Source organism: Acinonyx jubatus, chromosome D1 (assembly GCF_027475565.1).
Source record: "Acinonyx jubatus isolate Ajub_Pintada_27869175 chromosome D1, VMU_Ajub_asm_v1.0, whole genome shotgun sequence".
In the NCBI taxonomy this organism is placed as follows: domain Eukaryota; kingdom Metazoa; phylum Chordata; class Mammalia; order Carnivora; family Felidae; genus Acinonyx; species Acinonyx jubatus.
The window spans coordinates 38001422-38025680 of record NC_069390.1 but is presented as its reverse complement, the minus strand read 5'-3'; the positions used below and the strand labels follow the sequence as shown (position 1 = coordinate 38025680).

At 38.1% G+C, this 24259-nt stretch overlaps 2 protein-coding genes across 3 annotated transcripts in view; both read left to right on the top strand.

Annotated features, from left to right (window-relative positions):
- Positions 1-24259, top strand: part of NELL1 (neural EGFL like 1) — an 862696-nt gene that overhangs the window by 554748 nt on the left and 283689 nt on the right. The window lies entirely within an intron of this gene.
- LOC106978422 (isocitrate dehydrogenase [NAD] subunit gamma, mitochondrial-like) lies at positions 3477-8044 on the top strand. Its single transcript, XM_053203379.1, is given in 2 exon segments — positions 3477-7093; positions 7095-8044. Coding segments are annotated over 2 exon segments (1170 nt in total). The 5' UTR covers positions 3477-6658; the 3' UTR covers positions 7830-8044.

The following is a 24259-nucleotide window of genomic DNA, read 5'->3' as shown; positions in this document are numbered from 1 at the left end:
TCAAAAAATGATGATTTGAGAGTATTAACAGATAGTTTTACTAATCATTCACTATTAAAATGCTTATGAAGGTATGTCCTATAAAAACAGCTTAGGAACACTCTGCTTTATGTGGTCAGTTGCTTTTGTTCATAGTGTGTATGTTTGGTTTTCATTTCAATCTGAGTGTGCTCCTAGGAGTGTGCCTCCTATGGTTGCCATTCATCATCTGTCATAGCAGAAGAAAAGTTGAAACCCTCTGCTCGAGGCTGTGTCATATACTCCTCTGTGACTAACTCTCTCCCTATGTTGATGACTCCTGAATTTCTGTTATGATCCACGATCTTTTCTCTGGAGCTGTAGACTCATTTATTAAGCTACCCACTGGGCATCTTTATACGGATGTCCTACAGGCTCCCTGAACATGTCATACCTGAAACTGAGCTCATTTTCTGTCCTGTTCCCAGGCCCAACTCTTTTTTTTTCCCCCAGTGTCATACATTTTCATCAATGATCTCATTTACCCTGTCCACTAAAGACATTAAGAATAATATTCAGTGTCTCTCAGGCCACTAGTCTAGTCCTGTTTTTATTTCCAAAATATCTTTGAAATGATTTCTCTCCTTCCTCACTGCCTTTACTGTAGTACAACTGCTCATGATTTCCTATTGGGACCGTTTCATAGCCCAGTGGTTCTCAAACTTCAGTGTATATCAGAATCATTAAAACACAGATTGTTGGGTTCCAACTCCAGACTTCCTGATTCAGTCAGTCTAAGGATAGTCCTAAGAAAATACATTTCTAACCAGTTTGTGGTAACCCTGATGCTGCTGGTCTGGGGATCATTTTTAGAGAACAGTAGTGATAGCCTCTTAATTGGTCTCCCTGCTGCCATGCTAGCCACCTTGCTGTTTACCCTCCAAAGGATATATTTTTAAATGCAAGTCATATTATCTCTGTCCCTGACTTAAACCCTTATATTGTCTTCACATTACTCTTAGAATAGATTTGGTTGAACTCTTATCCCTTGAATATGTGAAATCATAGCACTCTGGTTATTCTTTTACCCGTACAACATATAATTTTTGTTCCACTGAGGTTAAGAACTTTTTCAGTTGCCCATGTATGTTTGTAGATCAGCTCGGCTATTAAAATCTCAACCATTGTCCATTTTATAATCCCATTCTCAGGCTTCCTGCTTTATTCACATCTTTTTCCCCATGTGAGGAAGAGGATTGCTCTGTATCCTTATGTAAAAGTTGGCCCATTGGTAGAAACACAATTTTGTAGGTGAGCTTGAGTCATTTCTCTTCCAGTATTCTCCCCTGGGATTGTCCTCTGCTCTAGTCTTTGGCCCTGGTGGTGGACAGCTGTTAACTTTCTTATGTGACATATTAAGTGATAAGCAGGTACTCAGCTGGTTCCTACTCAACACCTGTTTTATATCATGTTTAGGAAGCAGTTTATTGACTCCCAGTAGGCTGCCTTCAAGCACACCAAATGCTGGTCCTATCTGACTGGACCTTGTGAGAGGGTAAAGATAGGCCCTTGCTACTCAATATGTGGTAAGGAGGCCAGTAGAATCTGTATCACTAGGGAGCCCTTTAGAAATGCAGAATCTGCAATCTTCCCTCAACAGAACTGTTGAATTAGAATCTGCATTTCAATGAGATCCTAGGGTGGTCAAGTTTGAGAAGCACTGGCCTAGGCCTCTATGGCTCCTGGACAAGCTCACCTTACCTGTTAGCATTCTTTATTAATTCATAATTGTATGAATTTGTAAGATCTGCGCTAGCCAGTTTCTTCATCTGTAAAATGGGGACTGTAATGCTTACTTGGTGAATTCTGATGATGCATGTAAAATATCTAGCACAGCACCTTAGACGTGGTGAGTGTTCTTTAGTGGTAGCCATTATTAAGTCTGTATCTTCATCTTCTTGGATTTTAACAGCCTTTTGGAAGTCTTCATAAATAAGACCCCTACCTCCCCAAAAACTTGCATGGAGGGGGGCATTGATGCCTGAAAGTTAAATAAGAATGGGATTATGGCTGGTTTATAATTAAAGATATGCCTAATTTCTAATTTAATGGAATAGCTGGGATGACTTTGGGAAGCACAGAAGTTGCTTGCTTTGCAGGGTTGAATGGTTGATTTCTAGCAATACCTAGATATTAATGCTTGTAACTCTGAGATAAGAACATGCATTTAAAGACACTGACCATCACAGTGATTTGATGCAAATCAAAAACAGTGAGATACTACCACAACACATTAGAATGGCTAAAATTAGGAATACATATCAAGTGTTGGTGAGGATGTCAAGAAGCTATAATTCTCTTTCATTGCTGGTGGAGATGTAAAATAGTACAATCATTTTAGAACAGTGTTTGGCAGTTTCTTAAAGGGTTAACAATAAAAAGGAACAGACTCTAACAGGCAGAAAATGAGTAAGGACAAAGTTGAACTAAATAACATCATCATGAATGGGATATAATTGACATCAGGAGACTATTTTACCCAATAACAGCAGAATACACATTTTTCTCAAACTCACATGAGACAGTCAGTAAGGCAGACCACATTCTGGTCCATAAAACACACCTTAACAAATTGAAAATAATTGAAACAAATAATGTCTGCTCTGAGACCACAATGGAATTAAACTAGAAATCAGTAACAGAAAGATAGCAGGAAAATCCCAAAATACATATGGAGATTAAACAACACATTTCTAAATAACGTGTGGGTCAAAGAAGAAATCTCAAGAAATTTAAATATAAAAATATTTGAACAAAATGGAAATGAAAACACAGCTTATAAAAAAAAAAGAAAACACAGCTTATCAAAATCTTGCGGTATGTGTTAACAGAAGTTCTTAGAGCGAAATGTATAGTAATGAATGCATTTGATGGAAATGAAGAAAGATCTATAATCTGTAATGTAAGGCTCAACCTTGGGAAACTGTAAAAAGAAGACCAAATGTAAGTAAGCAGAAAAAATACTAAGAATGGAAGGAGCAATCAATGAATTTGAAAATAGAAAATCAGTAAAGGAAATCAATAAAACCAAAAGCTGCCTCTTTGTAAAGATCAATAAAATTGGTAAGCCTTTAGAGAAGCTAACTAAGAAAAAAGAGAAAGGACACAAATTACTAATATCAGAAATGAAAGAAGGGACATTACTATAGATACGATGGACATTAAAGAGGATAATAAAGGAATATTATGTCCAACTTTATGCCCATGAATTTGATAACCTGGATGAAATCAAACAATTCTTCAAAATATGTAATTTGTCACAACTCACATAAGAAGAAACAATCTGAATAAACCTGTATCAACCTATATATTTTATATATTACATATACATATAGATATATGTCGTATATATATACATTACATATACATATACATATATACATATACATATATATATGTATATGTATATATGTCAGCCTGTATCAGTAATTAATAACCTTCTAAAACAGAAATCACCAGACCCAGATGGATTCACTGGTCAACTCTGCAAAGAAATTATACCGAGGTGCCTGGGTGGCTCAGTCAATTAAGCATCTGACTCCTTATTTCAACTCAGTTCATGATCTTGTGGGTTTGTGAGGTTGAGCCCCATGTCAGGCTCTGCATTGACAGTGAAGATTCTCTCTTTCCTTCTCTCTGCCCCTAACCCAATAATGTACTCTCTCTTTCTAAATAAATAAATGAACTGTAAAAAAAAGATAGAAAAGCAGTTCTACACAGTTTATTCCAGAGGATGGAAGCAGAGAAAATACTCCCTACTCATTCTGTAAGATCAACATTACCCTACTAACAAAACCAGACAAAGACATTACAAGAATAGAAAATGAAAGACCAATCTCTCTCATGAGCAAAGATGCGAAAATCTTTAACGAAATATTAGCAAACTGAATCCATTAATGTAGAAAAAGAATTATATACCATAATTGAAATCTATTCCAGGTATGCAGTGCTGGTTCAATAATCAAAAATCTGTTAATGTAATCCATCACTTTAACAGGATAAAAAAGGAAAAATCACATGATCATATCACTTGATACAGGAAAGCATTTGACAAAACCCAACACACATTCATGATAAAAGCTCTTAGTAAATTAGGACTAGAGGGGAATTTCATTAACTTGATAAAGAAGAGCCACATCCAACCTACAGCTAACATCATACTTGAGAAACACAAAGCTTTCCCACAAAGATCAGGTACAAGCTAAGGAGGTCTCCTCTTACCACTCCTTTTCAATATTATATTGGAATTTCTAGCTAATGCACTAAGGCAAAAAAAGGAAATTAAAGGTATACAAATTAAAAAGGAAGAAATTGTTTTTGTTTGCAGACAACAAGATCATCTATGTAGACAATGTGAAATAATCAACAAAACTAGAACCCATAAGTGATTATAGCAATATTTCAAGATAGGAGTTTAATACACAGAAGTTGGTTGCTTTCCTATATGCAAGTAATAAGGAAGTGAAATTTAAAGTACAATATCACTTATGTTAGCATTCCCCAAAATTAAATACTTAGGTATAAATCAAAAATATGTACCAGATCTATATGAGGAAAACTACAAAACTCTGATGAATAAAATCAAAGAAGAACTAAATAGAGATGTTTTCTGTTCACGGATAGGATGTCTTAATATTGTCAAGTTATCAGTTCTTCACAACTTGATCTGTAGATGCAATACAAATTTAATCAGAATCCAGTAAGTTATTTTGTGGATATCAACAAAGCAATTCCAAAGCGTATATGGAGAGGCAAAACAAAACAAAACAAAAAACCACACAGTTTTTCAATACTGCTAACACAGTATTGAAGAAGAGCAAAGCTGGAAAACTTATAGTCCTCAACTTCAGGACTTACTATAAAGCTACACTAATTAAGATACTGTTATTGGCAGAAAAACAGATGAATAAATCAATGGAAGAGAATAGAGAGCCCAGAAATAGTCAACTGATGATTGGCAAAGGAACAAAACCAACATACTAGAGCAAAGATAGTTTTTTAAACAAATAGTGCCAGGAACAAGGGGACATATACATGCAGAAAAATTAATCTAGACACAGACCTTAAATTCATCACTAAAATGAACTCCAAATAGAATCATAGCTTTATGTGTAATATGCAAAACTATAAAACTCCTAAAAGATAATGTAGGAGAAAATCTAGACGACCTTGAGTATGGTGATGACTTTTATATACAACACCAAATTCAGGATCCATGAAAGAAATATTTAAAAACATATACTACATTAAAATTAAAAAAACTTCTCTAAAAAAAGATAATGTCAAAAGAATGAGAAGCCACAGACTGGGGGAAGTTTTTTGCAAAAGGTACATCTGATGAAACACCGGCATTCCAAATATGTAAAGAACTCTTAAAACTCTACAATAAGAAAACAAAAACGCAATTAAAAAAATGGGCCAAAACCTTGAAAAATAACACATCAGAGAATATGGTAAATAAGCATATGAAAAGATACTTTACATTATATCTCATTAGGGAAATGCAAATTAAGACAATGAACTATCCCTAGGTGCCTATTAGAATGATTAAAATCTGGAACACTGACGAAAAATTCTGACAAGGATGTAGAACGATGGGAATTTCATTAATTGCTGGTGGAAATGCAAAATAGTACAACCACTTTGGAGGACAGTTGATCAGTTTCTAGCAAAACTAATCATACTTTTACAATAGGATACAGAAGTCCTTGTTATTTATATTTACTCAAGTAAGTTGAAAACTTATGTCCACACAAAACCTGCACATATTTATAATTACCAAAATTATAGCAGCTTTATTCATAATTATCAAAATTTGGAAACAACCAAGATGTCCTTCAGTAGGTGGATATACAAACTGGTACATCCAGAAAATTGAATATTATTCTGTGCTAAAAAGAAATGAAATATCAGTCCATGAAAAGACGAGGTAACCTTAAATACATATTACTAAATCCATGGAGCCAATCTGCAAATGTTACATACAATGTGATTTCAATTATATGACATCCTGGGGTAATGCAAAACTATGGAGACACTTAAAAGATCAGTGGTTACCAGGGGCTAGGGGGAGGCAGTGATAAGTAAGCAAAGCAGAGCAGAATTTTTAGGGCTTTGAAAGTCTACAGTATGATGCAATAGTGGTAGATACACACACCTCCTTATACATTTGTCCAAACTCAGAAATTATTACACTAGGAGTGAACTTTAATTTAAACTATGGACTTTGGGTAAAAATGTTGTGTCAATGTAGGTTCATCGGTTGTAACAAATGTGCCACTCTGGTGCAGTATTTTGATAGTGGGAGGGAATTTAATGGGATGTAGGTGCTCTCTGTGAAATCTCTGAACCTGCCATTCAGTTTTGCTGTGAACCCAAAACTTCTGTATGATATTACAGAAGGCCTGATATAGCCTATTTTTTTTAAAGTATATCATGCAGAGGTTAGCACGTTGAATAAATATGCTTTCTATATGATACTTCACATCTCTCTCACTGCAGTAGAATGTCAGAATAGAATACCAAGCAGGAGAGACAGTTGTGACCTACACAAGAATTATGGACCTAGAATTCCGCTAGGAGAAGCCAATTTAAAACAAGAGGAAGATTGTGTATTTTTACATAAGTTAACCTCTCCTTAATGATCATGGCGCTGAAGATGCTGACAGCTGCCAGTTGCTTTGTGAAGGCCATGTTGCGACCTTCTCCTCTCTGCCATTCTTGGGAGATTTTATTTGGCCATGAGACCTCACTGAGGAGCTTCTCTTTTAAACACGGTATTCCTTCATCAGCCAAGTATGGTGGGCGACACACTGTGACTATGATTCCTGGGGATGGCATTGGGCCTGAACTTATGCTGCATGTTAAGACTGTGTTCAGACATGCACGTGTGCCTGTGGACTTCGAGGAGGTGATAGTTAACTCCACTTCTGGTGAAGAGGACGTTCACAATGCCATCATGGCAGTCCGTCGAAACTGCGTGGCCTTGAAGGGCAACATTGAAACTGACCACAACCTGCCACCGTCTCACAAATCCCGCAACAATATGTTTCGCACCACGCTGGATCTCTATGCCAAACGTGATCCATTTTAAGAGTCTGCCAGGAGTGGAGACAAGGCACAAGGATGTTGACATCTTAGTTGTTCGGGAAAACACAGAGGGTGAATACAGCAACCTGGAGCATGAGAGTGTGAAAGGAGTGATCGAGAGCCTGAAGATCATTACCAAGGCCAGGTCTTTGCGCATTGCTGAATATGCCTTCCAATTGGCCCAGGAGATGGGACGCAAGAGAGTGACGGTTGTGCACAAGGCCAACATCATGAAACTGGGAGATGGTCTCTTTCTACAGTGTTGCAGAGAGGTGGCCTCCCGCTATCCTCAGCTCACTTTCGAAGGCATGATTGTGGATAACACCACCATGCAGCTGGTATCTCAGCCCCAGCAATTTGATGTAATGGTGATGCCCAATCTTTATGGCAACATAGTCAACAACATCTGCACAGGGTTGGTTGGGGGAGCAGGCCTCGTGCCTGGTGCAAACTATGGCCATACGTACGCAGTGTTTGAAACAGCCTCAAGGCAATCAGGCAAGAATTTAGCCAATAAGAATATGGCCAACCCTACTGCCATGCTTCTGGCAAGCTGCATTTTGCTGGATTAGCTCAAGCTCCACTCCTATGCCACCTCCATTCGCAATGCAGTCTTGGCGTCCATGGAGAACAAAGATGTCCATACTCCAGACATCGGAGGTCAGGGTACCACATCAGATATCATTCAGAATATCACAAATCACATCAGTACTGTCAATTAAATGGTTATGCCTTGCAGGCTGAGCTACATCCAAGTCCTTCTCACTCTTCACCTTATTCTTCTCACTTAGAAACCCTAGCCTGCTTGGCTAGTGTGGACTCTGGAATAAACTGGCTCCTGCTCCAATTCAGAAGAGGCAGGGGAAGAAAATCAAAGCTGATTTTTTCTGTTAAATTAAAATGCCATAAATGCCATAAGCATTGCTTATTTAAATTAGCCAAACCTATTGTGTTGTATACGTATTGAGGAATTCTTCTCTGTTTTAATTCACAATTCACACTTCTCTATGATACGATACACTAAGTAAATCAGAGCTGTTTGTAGAGTCCCAGGGCTTTCACTGAACCTAGAACGCTCATTTTTCTCTTTATCTGGGTCATTAAAATTCAGCAAACCAGCCTGCAGAGAAGTCTGGCTTCTCTCTAGAGGTTGTTAATGAGTTAATTAGTGCAATAAAATTTGCCTACAAAATATACATTGTAACCTTAATAATAAATAAGGACTGTAAAGCTGAGCTAGTACAGAATGCTTCCACTCCCTCCTAGATCTCTCATCTTTTCCATGGTCGTGTTTATGTTCCTAAGGAATTTTCGCTGTGTAGTTTTTCACACATGGACATCCCTGAGTACTTGAGCTCTCCTGGAAAGCGCATTCTTGGATTCCTTCTAGTTGGACTCAAGAGTCTAGAGGTCAACTCCCCAGTGAAGAAGCACATGGCCCATAATTCTTCACTGTACAAATGTAACCATGCATTGTAACTCCATGTTCACTGCTTCATAGTCTGTGATAGTTTACTTTCTTTTAATCTCTTTTTTTTTTTTTTTTTTTTGAGGAAAGAGTGTGCAAAAGAAAACGAAAAGCACTGGGCTAATTTAAATGTTTGCTGTCAGTTTATTTACAGAATTTTTAAGGCCCTAGTTGGGAAATATACAAAGAAAAATGATCATTTTATCAGAGCTCAGAAATAGTTATTATTTAAGTTGGAAATGAAAATAATGGTTATGAGAACTTTCAGTGGCTTCATCTGCAAGAAAGGCCTGCAGACAAAAATAAAATTGAGAAAAGAGTGCATAGTTAAAGTATTTTGGAAACTTTTGTGTCTCAGCTTTAACCTTTGGATTTCACTGTGGTTGGTTCATGAACCACAAGTTAAAGACAGTGGACTTAGACTTGAAAAATTCCTTATGGTTCCCAAAAGTCTCTGCCTTAACATATTACCTTATATTAGCTTCATTATGTATAAAGTCAGGGTCCGGGTTTGGAAAACCAAATGCTAGTTTGCAGGGACTTCATTTGAGGAGGAAGTGACTGTCTACCTATCTGTGAGTCTGTCTTTAAGAATAAAGCTAGTAGAGATAAGTTAGTTATAATCATGGTATTCTTTTAGCGGACTTTTACACATGTTGCTAGCCAGGGCTGCCACTGGCCTACAGTGTGATGCCTTGCTCTGGACAGATCTAGATCTGCACCAGAGGCATGGTTTGATGATACAGCAAGGGGTAATTTTTGGCATGAAGTCCTCCCCCCTGCAATGCCACATAACCCCATCCTACCTTAACCCACAGTACCCGCTTTATCTTTTCCTCTCATGACTAGGGGAATTTGTTCATGGCACAACCAGCCCAAATGCAGACAGTAACCTGGCTATTGGCTTCTATTTGACAGTGGGAGTTTATGCTGATAAGTACACTTGAGCTTCTGTTAAAGGTGGTTGTCTCCAGAGTCTTCCCACAGTTGTTAGGTCAGACTACCTTGATGGCACTTATTATACCGTCGTGGAACTTTCCATTTATCAGTGTTAGATTTTTCCCACTTAGCTATGAGCATTTCTAGGACAAATGCTATGTATTCTATTTCCTTGTCCTGTGTAGCCCCTAACATAATGACTGATACAGACAAAATAAACAGTATGTATTTATTGAATCATCAAAAAATGAATGATTTTGTGTCCTGCCTATAATTGAGCCCCCTTAAATCTATTTTCTGCAATGCCTTCGGTAAGATCTTTCTGAAAGGAAAATTGTATCATGTCACTTTCCTACTTAAAACCTCTCATTGAGTGGCTTCCCTTTGGCCTTAAGAGAAAGTCAACTGAGTGTACATGAAAGACCTCCCATGGTGTGAGACCTGCTTCCTTCTTTAGGTTCACCATTTCCATCCCTTCTCTTCACTCCAGTAACAACACAGTGTGGCACCCCAAAAAGTGTGCAGACAGAGGTCATTTTTAAAGAGCCATGTATCCTTTCAAGGTCATACCTTTGCACATGGCCTTGGTTCCTTTCCCCTTCAGGAGATGACGGCCTTTTCATTTTAGAGGACTAAACTTGATCATTACCACCTTTGGGAAGCTTCCTTGACTAACTCTCTTTCCATTCCCTGCTGAGATGGAGGGGCGTAGCTCTCCCAGTTCTCCTAGAGAGCTCTGTATATCCTACCTAGTATGCATATCTCTGGTTATCATTACGCGCTTTCCTTCCCATCAACCTTACTATACAGTCCATTCTTTGGCTACAGGAATGAAGGAGTCATTCATCCCTACAACATCAGACCTGATACAGGGATAAACTCTTACTTGCTGCTCACTCTCAGTATTTATGGAAGGCAGATAAAAAGGTGGAAAGAAAAGACTGGCCTGAATTCACAGATAGGACTGGAGGACTGAAAGAACTATTGTATTGCAAAATACTCCTGTCTGGCTTCAGTCTATGAACCTTTCTTTATAAGACTGCTCCTCTCTAAAGAACTTTACTGCCCTCAAGGCAGTAAAATAGGTGGTTGGCAGGCTGCCTTTGTTTCCTGAGAAGCTTTCTGTACTACGTTAATGGATACTTTTATCTTAGGCTTTATCAATTTACTCTGCTTCACTTAAAGTCCTGATGCTATAAAGAACAGCAGCTACAGATTGTCTTATTTTTCTCTAAATTAACTCCTCTCCGTTATGGCTCTATTTTAATGGCCTTGCAAATCATTCAGGTTGCATAGCTGACATTCATCTCAGCTCTTCCACATAGGACCTCTGTGACATTGGATAAATTCCTTAGCCTCTCTGATCTCCAGTTTGCTAATCTGTAAAATAAAAGTAATTACTTTGCTTCATAAGATTGTTATAAAAATTAAATAAGGTTGTTTGGTTTGGCAACAGCTGTGTAAGAAACCAGTTCAAAATTTAGTGGCTGAAAGCAAGTAATTGTCATGAGTCTGTCGAGTGATCAGATGATACTTCTCTCATCAGTATACTTTCTTGAGGGCTATTAAAAAGAATAATCTCAAATCCTGATGTCCATAAATATCAATATAAAGATACTAAACTGTATCACTTCATAATTACCTGTCCCTACCACCATCTCCATAGGCTTACTTTTATAGAAGGATGCTTTAATGTTCTTACTTCAGCTTTCCTCAAGGTCTGGTATGTGAAATCTTGTTAGGGGACAGCTCTGAAAACAATGAATCTGCTTAAAAGGCCAACAGAAAAGATTCCCCTCAGAACTGAGAACGAGGAAAACTTGAGTTTTTCACCATGAATTTGTGTTCTTCTACCAGGTAATTATATGAAGTGGAAACATAAAGGATGGTTTATTTTACAAATAGGAGAATTTTGAAGAAATGTATCCAGTTCTGGATCATTACAGAGGTTGCAAAAAAAAAAAAAAAAGATAGTATTACCATAGGCTCAGTTGGAAATATGCAAAATATCTGCAGGAAGCTGATTACAGAGCTAGAAATTGTTTGGAGGAAGGCACTTGGTCCTTGGAGTTTCCCTGGCAATTTGAATAACATGGGTACCCAATGTGGTAAAGTGTTCTTTACATCAAAGTGAATTTGCTTACACTGATATGGGAAGCTACATACATTGCATTTGTGATTGCCCCAAGAAACACGGAACAAAGAAAGTAGATATATTTTAAGTGGGAAAAAAATTGCTCTTTACAAAAGCAATTAAGAAAAATTGGAATACCTAGGGGCACTTGGGTGGCTCAGTCAGTTGGGCGTCCCACTTCAGTTCACTTGTGGTTCATGGGTTCAAGCCCCACGTCGGGCTCTATGCTGACAGCTCAGAGCTTGGAGCCTATTTTAGGTGTCTCCCTCTCTCTCTGCCCCTCCCCTGGTTGTGCTCTCTCTCTCTCCCTCTCCCCCCCCCCCAAAAAAATAAACAAACATTAAAAAAATTGGAATGTCTTATTACCAATGTTGCAAATGCTTAAGACCAATATAGCCTGAGTGTAAAAGCAGTATCTCAGAGGAAGACTAGCCTGGGCACTAATAAGCTTACACATCTGATTTGCTACACTTAGTACCAAATCTCCTTCATGCAAAATAGATATAAATGAATGAATAGTGCCACAAAAGAGAGAATATCATATATGTCCAAGTACAAGGCATTTTCCTTTTTTTCTATCCCTCAACAAAAAAGAATTGCCTTAAATTCAAGTCCTTATAAGTGTTCTCTTATGACTAGAGAACTGGGCTTTTGTTTTGAACAATAAGAAGCTATTTGGAGGACGGGGGAAAAATGACACGAACTATGCCAGTTTAGGATTTTTATAGAATTTATTTGTAGAATAAAGGTTAAATGGCAAAAAAAAATCACTTAACAAAGAATTAGTCATTATTCCTGGAAGTGTGTTCTCACAAATGCAAGTATTGAATGTTATTACATATATGCCTTTTAAAAATCACTTAATAACGCAGTTCAATTTTGGTCACCATGTAGAGGTCACAAATATTTACCTGTTAGATAAATGAGAAAACAAGAAGTCTTAACATTATGCGATTCGATTTTTGTGACTTCAGTGGAGATTTCCAACGAAGGCATGAAACACAGATTCAAAAAGTGCTTTATCTCAAACAGGTACGATGATGATAGGTTTGGAAAATTTTAGAGAAGGTGAAAAATGACTATTGGGGAAGACCTTGAAGTCAAGATGCATGGGAAGAGATTAAACAAAATTATTTGATATCATGGTAAAGGATAATCATTCTAAATTAATCTATTTAATGTAGCCTATTAAGTAATGTATTTAATATAACTATGCATGATAACTAAATCCATCAATCAAACTTTATACATGGGTGTCTATTTAATATGCTTCTCAAAGTTGTTCAACTTTGCCGAGAATATTTTTCTTTCTTTTTTAGATGTTATTATTGATAAAAAGGGAATCATTCTCCTTATATTTAAGATTGCTTCCTATTCAGGTATTTACCTGATCTCTTAAATGGACATTCTGTGGAAAAGGGAAAGAAAAGAGATTTTGGAGTTACTGTGCAGAAATCTATAATAACGAAGAAGTAGATTTCTGGATTTGAAAACAGTACTATGAAAAGAAATGCAAAGGAATTTTTAAAAAAGATTTTATTCTTTTTTTTCAGTTTTTATTTATTTATTTTGAAAGAGCATGAGCAGGGGAGGGGCAGAGAGAGAGAGAGAGAGAGAGAGAGAGAGAATCCCAAGCAGGCTCTCAGCTGCCAGTGCAGAGTCCGATGTGGGGCTTGAACTCAGAAACCCATGAGATCATGACCTGTGTCGAAATCCAGAGTGCCCCAAAATGCAAAGGAATTTCAAATGAAATTATATTTAACTATTTAAGGCAGTGGCTAGAGCATACCTAAAATACTCATTATAGTTTTGATCTTTCAACTTGACAAAAGATGTCATTTCCATGAGAAGGTATGGTGCTAAAAATCAACTTTACACCAAGCATCAGAAAAAGATGTTGAAAACCCTGATTTATAAAGAACTTGTTTTCTCCAGGGTAAGAAAATTCTCTGAGGTTGATCCTATTCAAGATATTCATGCTGTAATGGAATTAGGTTATTTTGATCCCAGTTTTATTCTTGCTAGTAGCAAGATACTTGATTCATTCGTTTACTTAGTAACTTCATTTGTTCTTTCTCTGATTCACTTGTTCCATGATGTTTTTCTTCCACTGAGTTCTTGCTTTGAGCTCGGCACTGTGCAAGCCTCTGAGGATGAAGCTTTGAGAATCTATGTCCTTTGTCTTGAGGACTGAGAATCAATAATCATCAGGCAATTTTAACGGAATGTGATGAGTGTTACAATAGCAGCATAAGCAAGAGTGCTGTGAGAACACACAAGAGGGGACAACAGAGAGCTCCCCAGAGTAAGTTGTGCCTCTAGGGGTGAGTGAGGGGGTGGCGGAGGGAGAGGAGGGTATATGAGTAAGCCCAAGAGAGACTGACAGCTTCCAGAAATGCCATCATAAGTCATCACCTATTACCTGGTGGTTAAAGCTTTTACTTTCCCCCCATCATTTCTTACAGTATATAAGTTATAGTATATAGTTATTGTTGAATTCGTTTTATCTACCAGAACTTGCACTGATTATCTAGAAGGTGGGATTTTGAACATTTAAGGTGCACATCTGAACTGTGAAGTGATTTTTTTTGGAAGGATAAAACCTTTACGTTGATTAATTAACCTGATTAGACCCCTCATCGTAGTAGGCTCTAATTCTTGTGATTAGGAAGATTTACTATTTTTCTTAAGCTACTTTGCAGCATCGTTGCTGTCTCTTCAGAGCCTTTCTCTTCTTGTCCATGTTTCTGTCAGTCTTTCTGTGAGCTTGTTTCATCATTTAGTTTTTTTTTGTTTGTTTGTTTTTCCCAGCACACTTCTTTTTTCCTCCATCTACTAGTAGATCTCTAAAAACACATCCTCTTCTCTTCCTTGGTGCTGAGCTCCAGAGTGTACCCCGTGCTCTGATACAATATTGATCTCCTATTCCCTTTGGAAAGGGCCTTGGTGTTCATTTGAAATCCCATCTATGACCCTTTTCTGTCATCCCTGGTTCTGCTGCCAGTGGCACAACCTGCTCCCCTGAGTGTCCTGTGAAGCTGCCCACAGGCCACCCTCTTTACCTGGGGTGTGTCATAGTTCCAGTTACCACTTGTCTTTGGTGGCATCAGGACACGTGCCACCCACTCTTGCCCATGGCTGAAACAGTCACCCTCTTTCTGACTGAAGCCAGTGACGGCAGCTTTCCTGGTGAGAGTGACCCTGTCGCTCGTCCACCTGATACTTTCATCATCTTCTCCCAAGGAGCCACCTTTCTGTAAAAGGGATTGTCAATCTCTCCATCTTGTCCTCTGAGGCTATTTGGTATCTGTTTAGAGCACTCCAGAAATGGACAGCTAAGAGTATTAGGATTACTTGACCATGGTTATTGTTTTCATCCAGATTGACAGATGCTTTTTATAGTCTCTGGCTGAATTTCATCTGAGAAGAGCTTAAAATGCACAGGAGGAGGAAAGTACTTCTCTCCTAGGATCCCCACTGAGCTGATAACAGTCTATGGGGAAGTCATCTATTTAAACAGAAATAAACACGCCTTGGGATGCCAGGAGCCTATTTTCAGCTTTATTAAGCTATTTTCAGCTTTATTAAGAAATCTGTGTTTAATTTTTCCAAACATCTCCATTCCTGTTCATTTAGCTTTTCGCTATGTGTGGATCAGTTAGAGCCCTTGATGAGAATGCAGACCTTGCATTCTGCTCCTCACAGCAACGCAGCTCATTTGGAGAAGAGTAAAGAATCTGGAAGACTTCCAAGGGCCTCGTCAAAAACTTGTACTCAACTGGCTTTTCATGGGGACAAGAATTCCTGGTCAGATGTTGCCTGGTTCTTGGGAAATCTTCCCTGTCGGATATTTTTTCCTGTTAAAAATTCCTTGGATCCATGTAGATTGATCATAAGATACTTTAGGCCACAGACAGCTCTTTGTCTGTCTGTGTGGGTAAAGGGTCAAAAAGTAAATACTGCAAGCTTTTCGGGCCACCTGGTCTCTGTGGCAGCTGTTCAGTTTTGCCATTTTAAAGCAATGGGAACCATAGACAATAAATGTGGCAGTGTTCTAAGAAGATGTTATTTGTGGACACTGACTATAATTTAAATTTGACATTATTTTCACATGTCATGTAATACTGTTTTTCTCTTGACTTTTTCCAACCATAAAAAAAATGTAAAAGCCATTCTTTGCTTGCATGCCATACAAAAACAAGCCTGTGGACTGTAATTTCTGAACATTGCTGTAGGCAGAGGGGGACTCCAGTAGTGGGCAAGACAGAAGCCCAGCTCTCAGGTGACTTTTGTTTACCGAGAGGGAAAACTGACAATGAGTATGCAAACACACAAACAATGAATATTATGTCAAGTTTTAAGGACTAAGAAGAAAGGAAACCAAAACAAAACGTGGATATTGGGACTGACAGCAATTGGTAGGGGAGGGGCTGAGGGGGTGCGTTGCTTTAGCTGATAGGAAAAGTTTCTCTGACTTTGCATCTGAGTTGGACTCCAAATAGTGACAGGGAGACATGTGGACATCTGGTCCAAGTAGATGGAATGGTGAAGGCAGAGGCCCAAGTCACGGTGAGCTTAGGGTGTTTGAAGAATTAAGATCACTAGCATAGCTGGAGACGACATTACAGAGGGGAAAGGGAAAGCCACACCATGAGAAAGGAATACAGTGACAAGTGCTTGTAGGATTCTGGGCCAGGTGAAGGGTTTTGGGATTTATTCAGGTTTCAGTACTAGACCATAGGTAGATTTAAAGCCGGGGAGGGACGGGAAGTGGTTTAGGACTTTGGATAGGTCACTGAGTGGATGGGGGACTGTGGGTTGGGAACAATAGTGGAGACCAGGAGGGCAGTCAGGAGGCTAGTCTGAAATAGAGGCTTTTCCATTTACTCTTGTAACACTTGAAGTGTGAATCTGATAGAGGCTAAGGAGAAGGTGAGTGATGTAATATACAGCTTGGGTTGGACTACCAAATGAGATTTGTATCAAGAGTGCCACAAAAAGTTAAGTCTATATTATTCCATTTTACCTTATTAATGCTCACAATGACAGCTAACTATTTTGGGGGTACGCTAGCTGTAGCATTATTTTATTCTCAAAGTTGTGAGGAAGGTGTCTTTCTACAACAGAGATGAAACTAAAGTACTAATGAGCTCTGCAGTAAGGCCAAAAGGTCTCAAAACTGGTAGGTGGCAGAGGGACCCTAAAACCCATATTTGTCCAGGTCTTAAACATGTGATATGTTTACTTATGTTTCCGTTTTATATTATTATACATCGAACCAACCCAAAGTGTCCTGGCTTAAAACAATGATTTATTATTTTTCATGATTTGAGGGTTGCCTGGGCTCACTGAGGGCTTCTGCTCCATGTGCTGTTGGCTGGGATCTTGCGTGAGGCTGCAGTCAGAGCCTGAAACGTTCAGGCTCTGAGCTCATCAGAGCCTGAAACGTTCAAGATAACCCCATTCCCGTGGCTGGTGATGGGTGCTAATTGGCTGCAGTGCCTCTGTGCTCCCTTATGTGACATTTCAACTATCATTAGGCTAGACAGGCTTTCTTACCACATGGTGGATGGATTCCAAGAGGGAGCATTCCAGAGAGACAAGCCCCAATGTGCAAGTGCTTATCAAGCTCTGATGTATTGCATTTGATACCATTACCTTTGAGAAAGTCTTAGAGCCAAGCCCAGAACTGAAGTGAAAAGAGATTATGCATGGAAGGTAAGTTCATTAGCATCTGCCAGTATCTGTGACATTATTATCCTAGCTTCCGCCTTTATACAGAAATGTGCAAAAACTATTTCTGTTTCTGTGACTGTTCTCAGCAACTTAAGGATAGGCTAGGAAGGACATCAGATATGTCCAGATTCATGTGTTGACTAGGCATTTATTGGGTCCCTGCTCTGAGTGAAGTACTTTGCTGGGATATGTGGAAAAGTAAGAATTAGGTAAGATACAGGTCCTTCCCTCTAGGTGCATTCGGTCTAGAAGAAAAGATTATGCTTCCAGATGATGGTGCTTGAAAAAACAGATAAATGTTTGGGGATAGAAAATAGACTTTAAGATATATTTCAAATTGCTCTTCTTGGAGGCCTGGGTAAATTTCAGAAAGATGTTCTTCCTATGAAATGTATCCTTTTCTCTGACTTGCTATGATTTTCTATATAATGGAAGAAATTGAAGCATTTATTCTCCCAGAAAATTAGAGGGCATTGTGAAACATCAATTTTTCTCAAAAGTGAACTAATGTCCAGGTCAATTCAGTGTTTGAAGAAGGAGAATTGCATTTGCTACCTTGACCTCCAGCTTTGTTTGATCTCTGACTGGTTTAGGTCACTAAACAATATTGATTTTTTTTTTCATTGAAACCTTCCTGAAGTCAACTTTCTATAAAAAAACAACACCAAATAGCCACCGGAATGAAAAGTCCCAGTCTACTCATTGTGTGTATAACAGATGTTTGAGCAACAAAAAGTTTTGAGTATAATAGATGCTCATTTAATGTTAATGTTTAAGCTAGGACCTGCTGTTAGTTCTTATAGGTGTTTGGCATTCTAATGAGATTTAAAAACAAAGCTATAATACCATTGAACATGTGCTTATGATATTTTAGACACTATCTAAATGCCTTCTTTGTATCATTTCCTTTGCCTTTGTACATGTTTGTGATTGTTGGTACTGTAATTATCTTCATCTAGATAGAAAAGCTGCAGGCAAAAGAGTTAAGTAGCTTGCCCAAAGGCCATAGTCAGGGCTTGAACCCTGGTCATTTTGATTCCCAGTACCATTTGCATTTACCACTGTGTAATCCAAAAGTAGCAGTGGAAAAAGCATTGGAATAGTCTTCAGGGGAGTTGAGATTTAGTCCTTTGGGCTGAACTAACTAGCTATGTGATCCTGGACAAACCAACTTCTCTTGCCTGAAGACAAAAAAAGATAACTCTTTTCTACAAACACAGACATTTGCAGCCCAGATTTCTATGCTAATTTAGAGCCTACATTTTCTTTACAGCTTACAGTGAATCTTTCATACTCCTGATCTCCTATACCCTGCTCTCTTTTTCTTTCTTTTTATAATGAACATTTATCCCTTTCTAATATTCTATATCATGTACTTAGTCATTCTTTACTGTCTGTCTCCCCTGTTTTGGGATGCAAATGCTAGTGAGAGCAGTGGTCTTTGTCTGTTTTGCATAAAGATCTATCCCAAGTGACTCCAGAACTTCCTGGCACATAGGAAGCCCCAATAAACATATGGTATCCTTTTTTCCTCAAGAGATATTGTTGTGGAAGATAGGAAGAGGCATTGCACGATGAAGAATATGGTGTGAGAAAGGGCAATAAGACATTGGGTGTCTTGGTCTTTTAAGTAGTTTCATTTTTGTGAGGAAGCCAGGAGAGAAGAAGACTGTACTCTGGGTAGGTTGCACGATGGAGAGGGTCTTGTGTATCACACATCACTGTTCAGATTTTGTTTGTTTATAGCCAGTTTGATCACCAAGACTTGTTAGGACACCAAAATTCCAGGGCATATGGTGGTGGGTTCTGAGAGACAATCCTTGAGGCTTAATTGTATGTGGAAGTAACATTTAACCTTCTGCTCAAATGTATGGTCATTCTTTCCGGGGAAATGACAAGAGCCATCAAGAAAATAAGGAATGATGTTGTTATACTCTGAGCTCAGTGAGAAAAATGTGCAGATGCAGATGTGTTATTCCTTATTTATGGTAATTGAATTTTAAATTTAATTTAGCAGTAAAAATCTGCTATTTAAAGGATTGTTGCACTGTAAAAGACTTGAGAAGCGCATAGATTCTAGGGGTACTTAGAGAAGCATTTGATGCCTGATGGGTGACAAGCACAAATGCATCCAAATTAATCATAATTGCCATTCTAGCAAGTAAAATACAGCAATGTGCTTATCAAAAGGACGCTTCTGAAAGATAGGAAAGGAACACGATAAATAGCAGGGCAAAAGTTTTATGTTACGAAGCCATGTGGTAAACAGAAGCTACCAAACTGTATACACAACATAGTCTAGAGAATGTCGATTTCATGTATATTACATCTATTTTAATATTTTATAAGCATTTTTAAAAAGCTGAATATTATTCTCTTTTGAACATTTACGATAGTTGTGTTAGCCTTACACACTTTTGGACATTTCAGCTTTTAAATTTTCATAGCCCTAACTAATGCAGTAAACATCTTGGTGTACTTTTTGTTCTCCATATTAAGGATTGTTCTCTGAAGAGATCATACAGTGGAATTACTGGGTCAAAGGGTATGAATTTGTATCAGTCTGTCTGCTAACATGGCTAGTGAAAATTGGTACTTAATGTTTATTTTTTGTTGTTGTTTTTAATTGCTAATGAGATTGAGATTGTGTTTATTAGCCAGTTGTTTCCTCTTCTCTGAAATGCCTTCTTATGCCCTTGGACGTTTTATCTATTGGAGCTTAGTGTTTTTCATTTGGATATCACACTCAGAATTCTGCATATGCAAAAGCCAAGTCTTTCAGTGAAGCTAAATTGTCACTATTCTGGAACAATTAATCATTTCATTGGAACAGTTGGTCAATCTTCTGGTATGATGGGTCATTTCATCTGTACAAGTGGATCATTTTAGTGAAACATCTGCTGGGAAAAGGTGCACCCAATAAATCATGTTTGGAAGTAGAGCTGAAAATCAAAGCATAGACTAGTTCACGACTTGCTCATGAGTTCACAGGCACCTCCGTTTTGATTCTTTCCAAAGTATAATGATGATGGAAAGTTCAGGAAACATGGTGTTTCGCCACGTACATTAGGAGCCTCTGCACTAATTGCAGTATGTCAGTATTTTTATCTGCTTTCTAAAGAGATGTTGAGAGCAATCTTCCCCATGAAATTAACAGCCTGGATTCTCTCCTTTCAGTGACCCTTTGCCAGATGAAAACTCTGATCGACTTAATTTAATAAATGAGGAAGCTTGTTCCCTCATTTTTCATAGGTTGTCCTCTGCAGTTGGATTGAAGCCAGACCTACAGATAAGGAGATTACAGAAAACTATCTGAAATAATGAGTGCAAGGTTACTAAGCTTGAGGTGAAAAGGGAGGATAGTTTTATTTCTACCCAAGTGTGGGAATTTTGTATTAGTAATGTTATCTCCTAACTTTGCCACCATCACCCTGAGATCTAATGACATTTAAGGGTACTAGGAGCCAAGGTCAGAAAGCATAAAAGCTGTCTGAGTTCTTTTAATCTTGTCCCATACCATAAATGTGAATTAGATTAACTATAGATTTGTTCTGTGAAAAATTAGGGTGTTGAGTTAATAGTGTTCCTTTTCCTGTAACTTCCTGTTCAATTATAGAACTTATTTCAGTGTTTTTTAAAAATATTTGCTCTAATGGTTTGCCTCCTTCCCTAACTTTTTTTTTTCCAAACCATAAGAGACTCTTAAAAACTGAGAATAAACTCAGGGTTGATGGGAGGTGGGAGGGAGGGGAAAGTGGGTGATGGGCATTAAGAAGGGCACCTGTTGGGATGAGCACTGGGTGTTGTATGGAAACCAATTTGAAAATAAATTTCATATTAAAAAAATATTTGCTCTAAAAATAGGTACTCTGCATTCTTGCTCTGCTGGAATAGGGCTTGGTAAGCCTTGGTACAGGATTATACCTATCTGCTATGGATGAAAATATTTCAGTCATTTAACCCAGGATGTACAACTAGCCCCAAACATATGCATATATGCATACAAACTTGTGCATGTTTTCATAAGACAAAACTAAATCCAGATAATACCGCACCACAGAGCAGCGGCTCACAATAAAGATATAATTGTTTTGAACTCAACTAGCCATGGTTTCTTTCTAGGCTTTCTGTTCTGAACATCCACCAGCAGTAATGACACATCTGAACCCCAAACCTTTGTCCCTCAAATCCTAGCCCAGGACAGAAATACTGGTTTTATAATCTGTACCATGGTAAAGTGTAGGGACATATCTCCCTCACTTTAATTCCAAATGAAAAGCCAAAGGCCTTTTATATTCTTTCAGAAGAGAGGTCCACCACAACCTCTGCTTTAAACAGATTAAACTGTGGTTCAACAGCCTGGCTGTTGCAAATGATCAAGTTGTGCTCAAGATTCACATTTTATTTGGTAAGTGATGAAACAAATAAACCTTGTATTCAGAATAATAATTATTTTTTAATTATTAAGTGAGTATGGTTTTCTATTTATGTTATCTCAGAAGGATTCAGGGCTATTTGTCATGGGTAGACGCCAAGCTAAACACAAAGTTCATGTGAAACCAAATACTTAGCGTTATTAAGCATATGTAGGAAATAGCATGTGTTATACAGAACCCAGCAGCTCTAAATTGGAACCCTTAGCCTTTTCCATTTACTACTGAGAGACTGCTCAAGTCTTAGTATCTTCATCCATAAAAATAGGGATAAAACAGTAAACATCTCATGAGGTGGTTGTAGAGCTTAAGGAGATAACACATGTAAAAGAAGGTAGTGTGTTAACGTTATGGTGTAGGAAGTTATTAAAGATAACAATGTCGATGAATATAGCACTTGCAATAAAGGAATCTAACCAAATTTGAAATCTCTTTTCTGAGCTAACATGTCAAGAAAACAAGGTGCAGAAAATAAGGGCAAATTAGGCCTCCTTGAACTCTCCCTTGGAGAAGGCTGATAGTAGGTCACTAGGAGATTTGTAGCCTGCAGAACACTGCATTTCTTTGTTAGCTTTTGAAGAAATATGTCTAAAAAGTGTATAGGTATGGAACTGTGCAGAGAACCACATAAGCTATCTGTATAAGCAATAATCAGTAAACATTTGCTTATCATAGAGCTATGGTTCCATTTCCAAGATTACTGTGTCATCTAGGAAGAAAGCTATTTTTGTTGTTTTTGTTTTTAATTTTTTTAATGTTTGTTTATTTATTTATTTATTTGAGAGAGAGACAGGGTGCGAGCGGGAAGGCAGAGAGAGATGGAGACACAGAATCTGAAGCAGGCTTCAGGCTCTGAGCTGTCAGCACAGAGCCTGACGTGGGGCTTGAACCCCCAGGCCACGAGATCATGACCTGAGCTGAAGTCAGCCACCCAACTGACTGAGCCACCCAGTCGCCCCATGAAAGCAATTTTTGAAGGGAACATCAAGACCTTATTTTTCTTTCCTCCCTCTGAAATTCTATATTCATTTTCTCTCCTCCTTCTCCAACTCACTATCAGTCCTTCAGCTTTACTTTGAAGTTTATCTAGCAGTGCGAAACAATTTTCTCATGACATTATCTTGTGATAGTATCATAGGCTGCTGACATTATTTCTAATTATACACACAGTAAATGGTTTAATTTCCTTCTTGAACCGCTTATGTACTTTATGTCAGACGTGTTCCTTTTGATCATCCCATGGGGTTGATATCTCACCATAGGAGTTTCATCAAAAGGAAAAGAGTTGGGGAGCAAGCAGGCTTCAAAATGCCTTGAAGAAAGCAAAGTTCTAGGCAGAGTTTACTTGTGAGTAGATGCAGGTAGCTATCCTTTTTTAGAACATTAGACTGTGTTCTACACATCTTGTTAGACACTTAGCACAGATTTTTATTTTAGCTTTACTTCACTTCTTTGGAGCCAAGTGTGTTATCCTCATTTTGTTGAAGAATGATCCGAACCCAGAATCTTAGGGTAATGTTGTCAAGGTGACATAACAAGCAATGGGAGTGATGTCTCTTTGATTCCAGGTCGAACTCCAAAGCTCTCTCCCTCAACCTATCCTGTTCCTTAAGACCTGACAACACTCTAAATACATATTTCCTGAACATGAGTGACACTTTATATCATTCCTTACAATGACTTTTAAAATGTCTGACGTTTCTGTTCTTTACTAGTCAAATTCCACCTCCCTGAAAGGAACTGATTTGAAAACAAATAGTTCATCAAGAAGAATTCATCTTTAGCCCTTCCCAATTGGATGAGTAGATGGGAGTTTTTGGAAAATATAAGTTAATTTTAAGCCTTTCATGATAGAGACCAACTTTCTCTTTATTCCAATCACTATTCTAAAATGTTGCTTATGATCTTAATGACATAGTTTATTTTTGACAGGATAGAGATAGGAGCTATAATTTCATCATATAAAGGCAGTTCTACTTAATCTTTCTAGTATATAAGGGGCTATAATAAGTGCCTTATATACATTAAAAAAATCACAAGAACTATGTGAGAAAACTGGTATTAAATCTAATTTAATAGGGGTGCCTGGCTGGCTCAGTTGGTAGAGCATGAGACACTTGATCTTTATGTCATGAGTTCAAGCCCCATATGGGGTGTAAAGATTACTTAAAAATAAAATCTTAGGGGCAGCTGGGTGGCTCAGACAGTTAAACGTCTGGCTTTGGTTCAGGTCATGATCTCACGGTTTGTGGGTTCGAGACCCACATTGAGCTCTCTGCTGACAGCTCAGAGCCTGGAGCCTGCTTCAGATTCTGCATCTCCCTCTCTCCCTGCCCCTCCCCTGCTGGTGCTCTTTCTCTCTCTCTCTCAAAATTGAATAAATGCTAAAAAAAATTAAAAAATAAAATCTAAAAAAAACTAATGGATGAGAAAAGTGAGGTT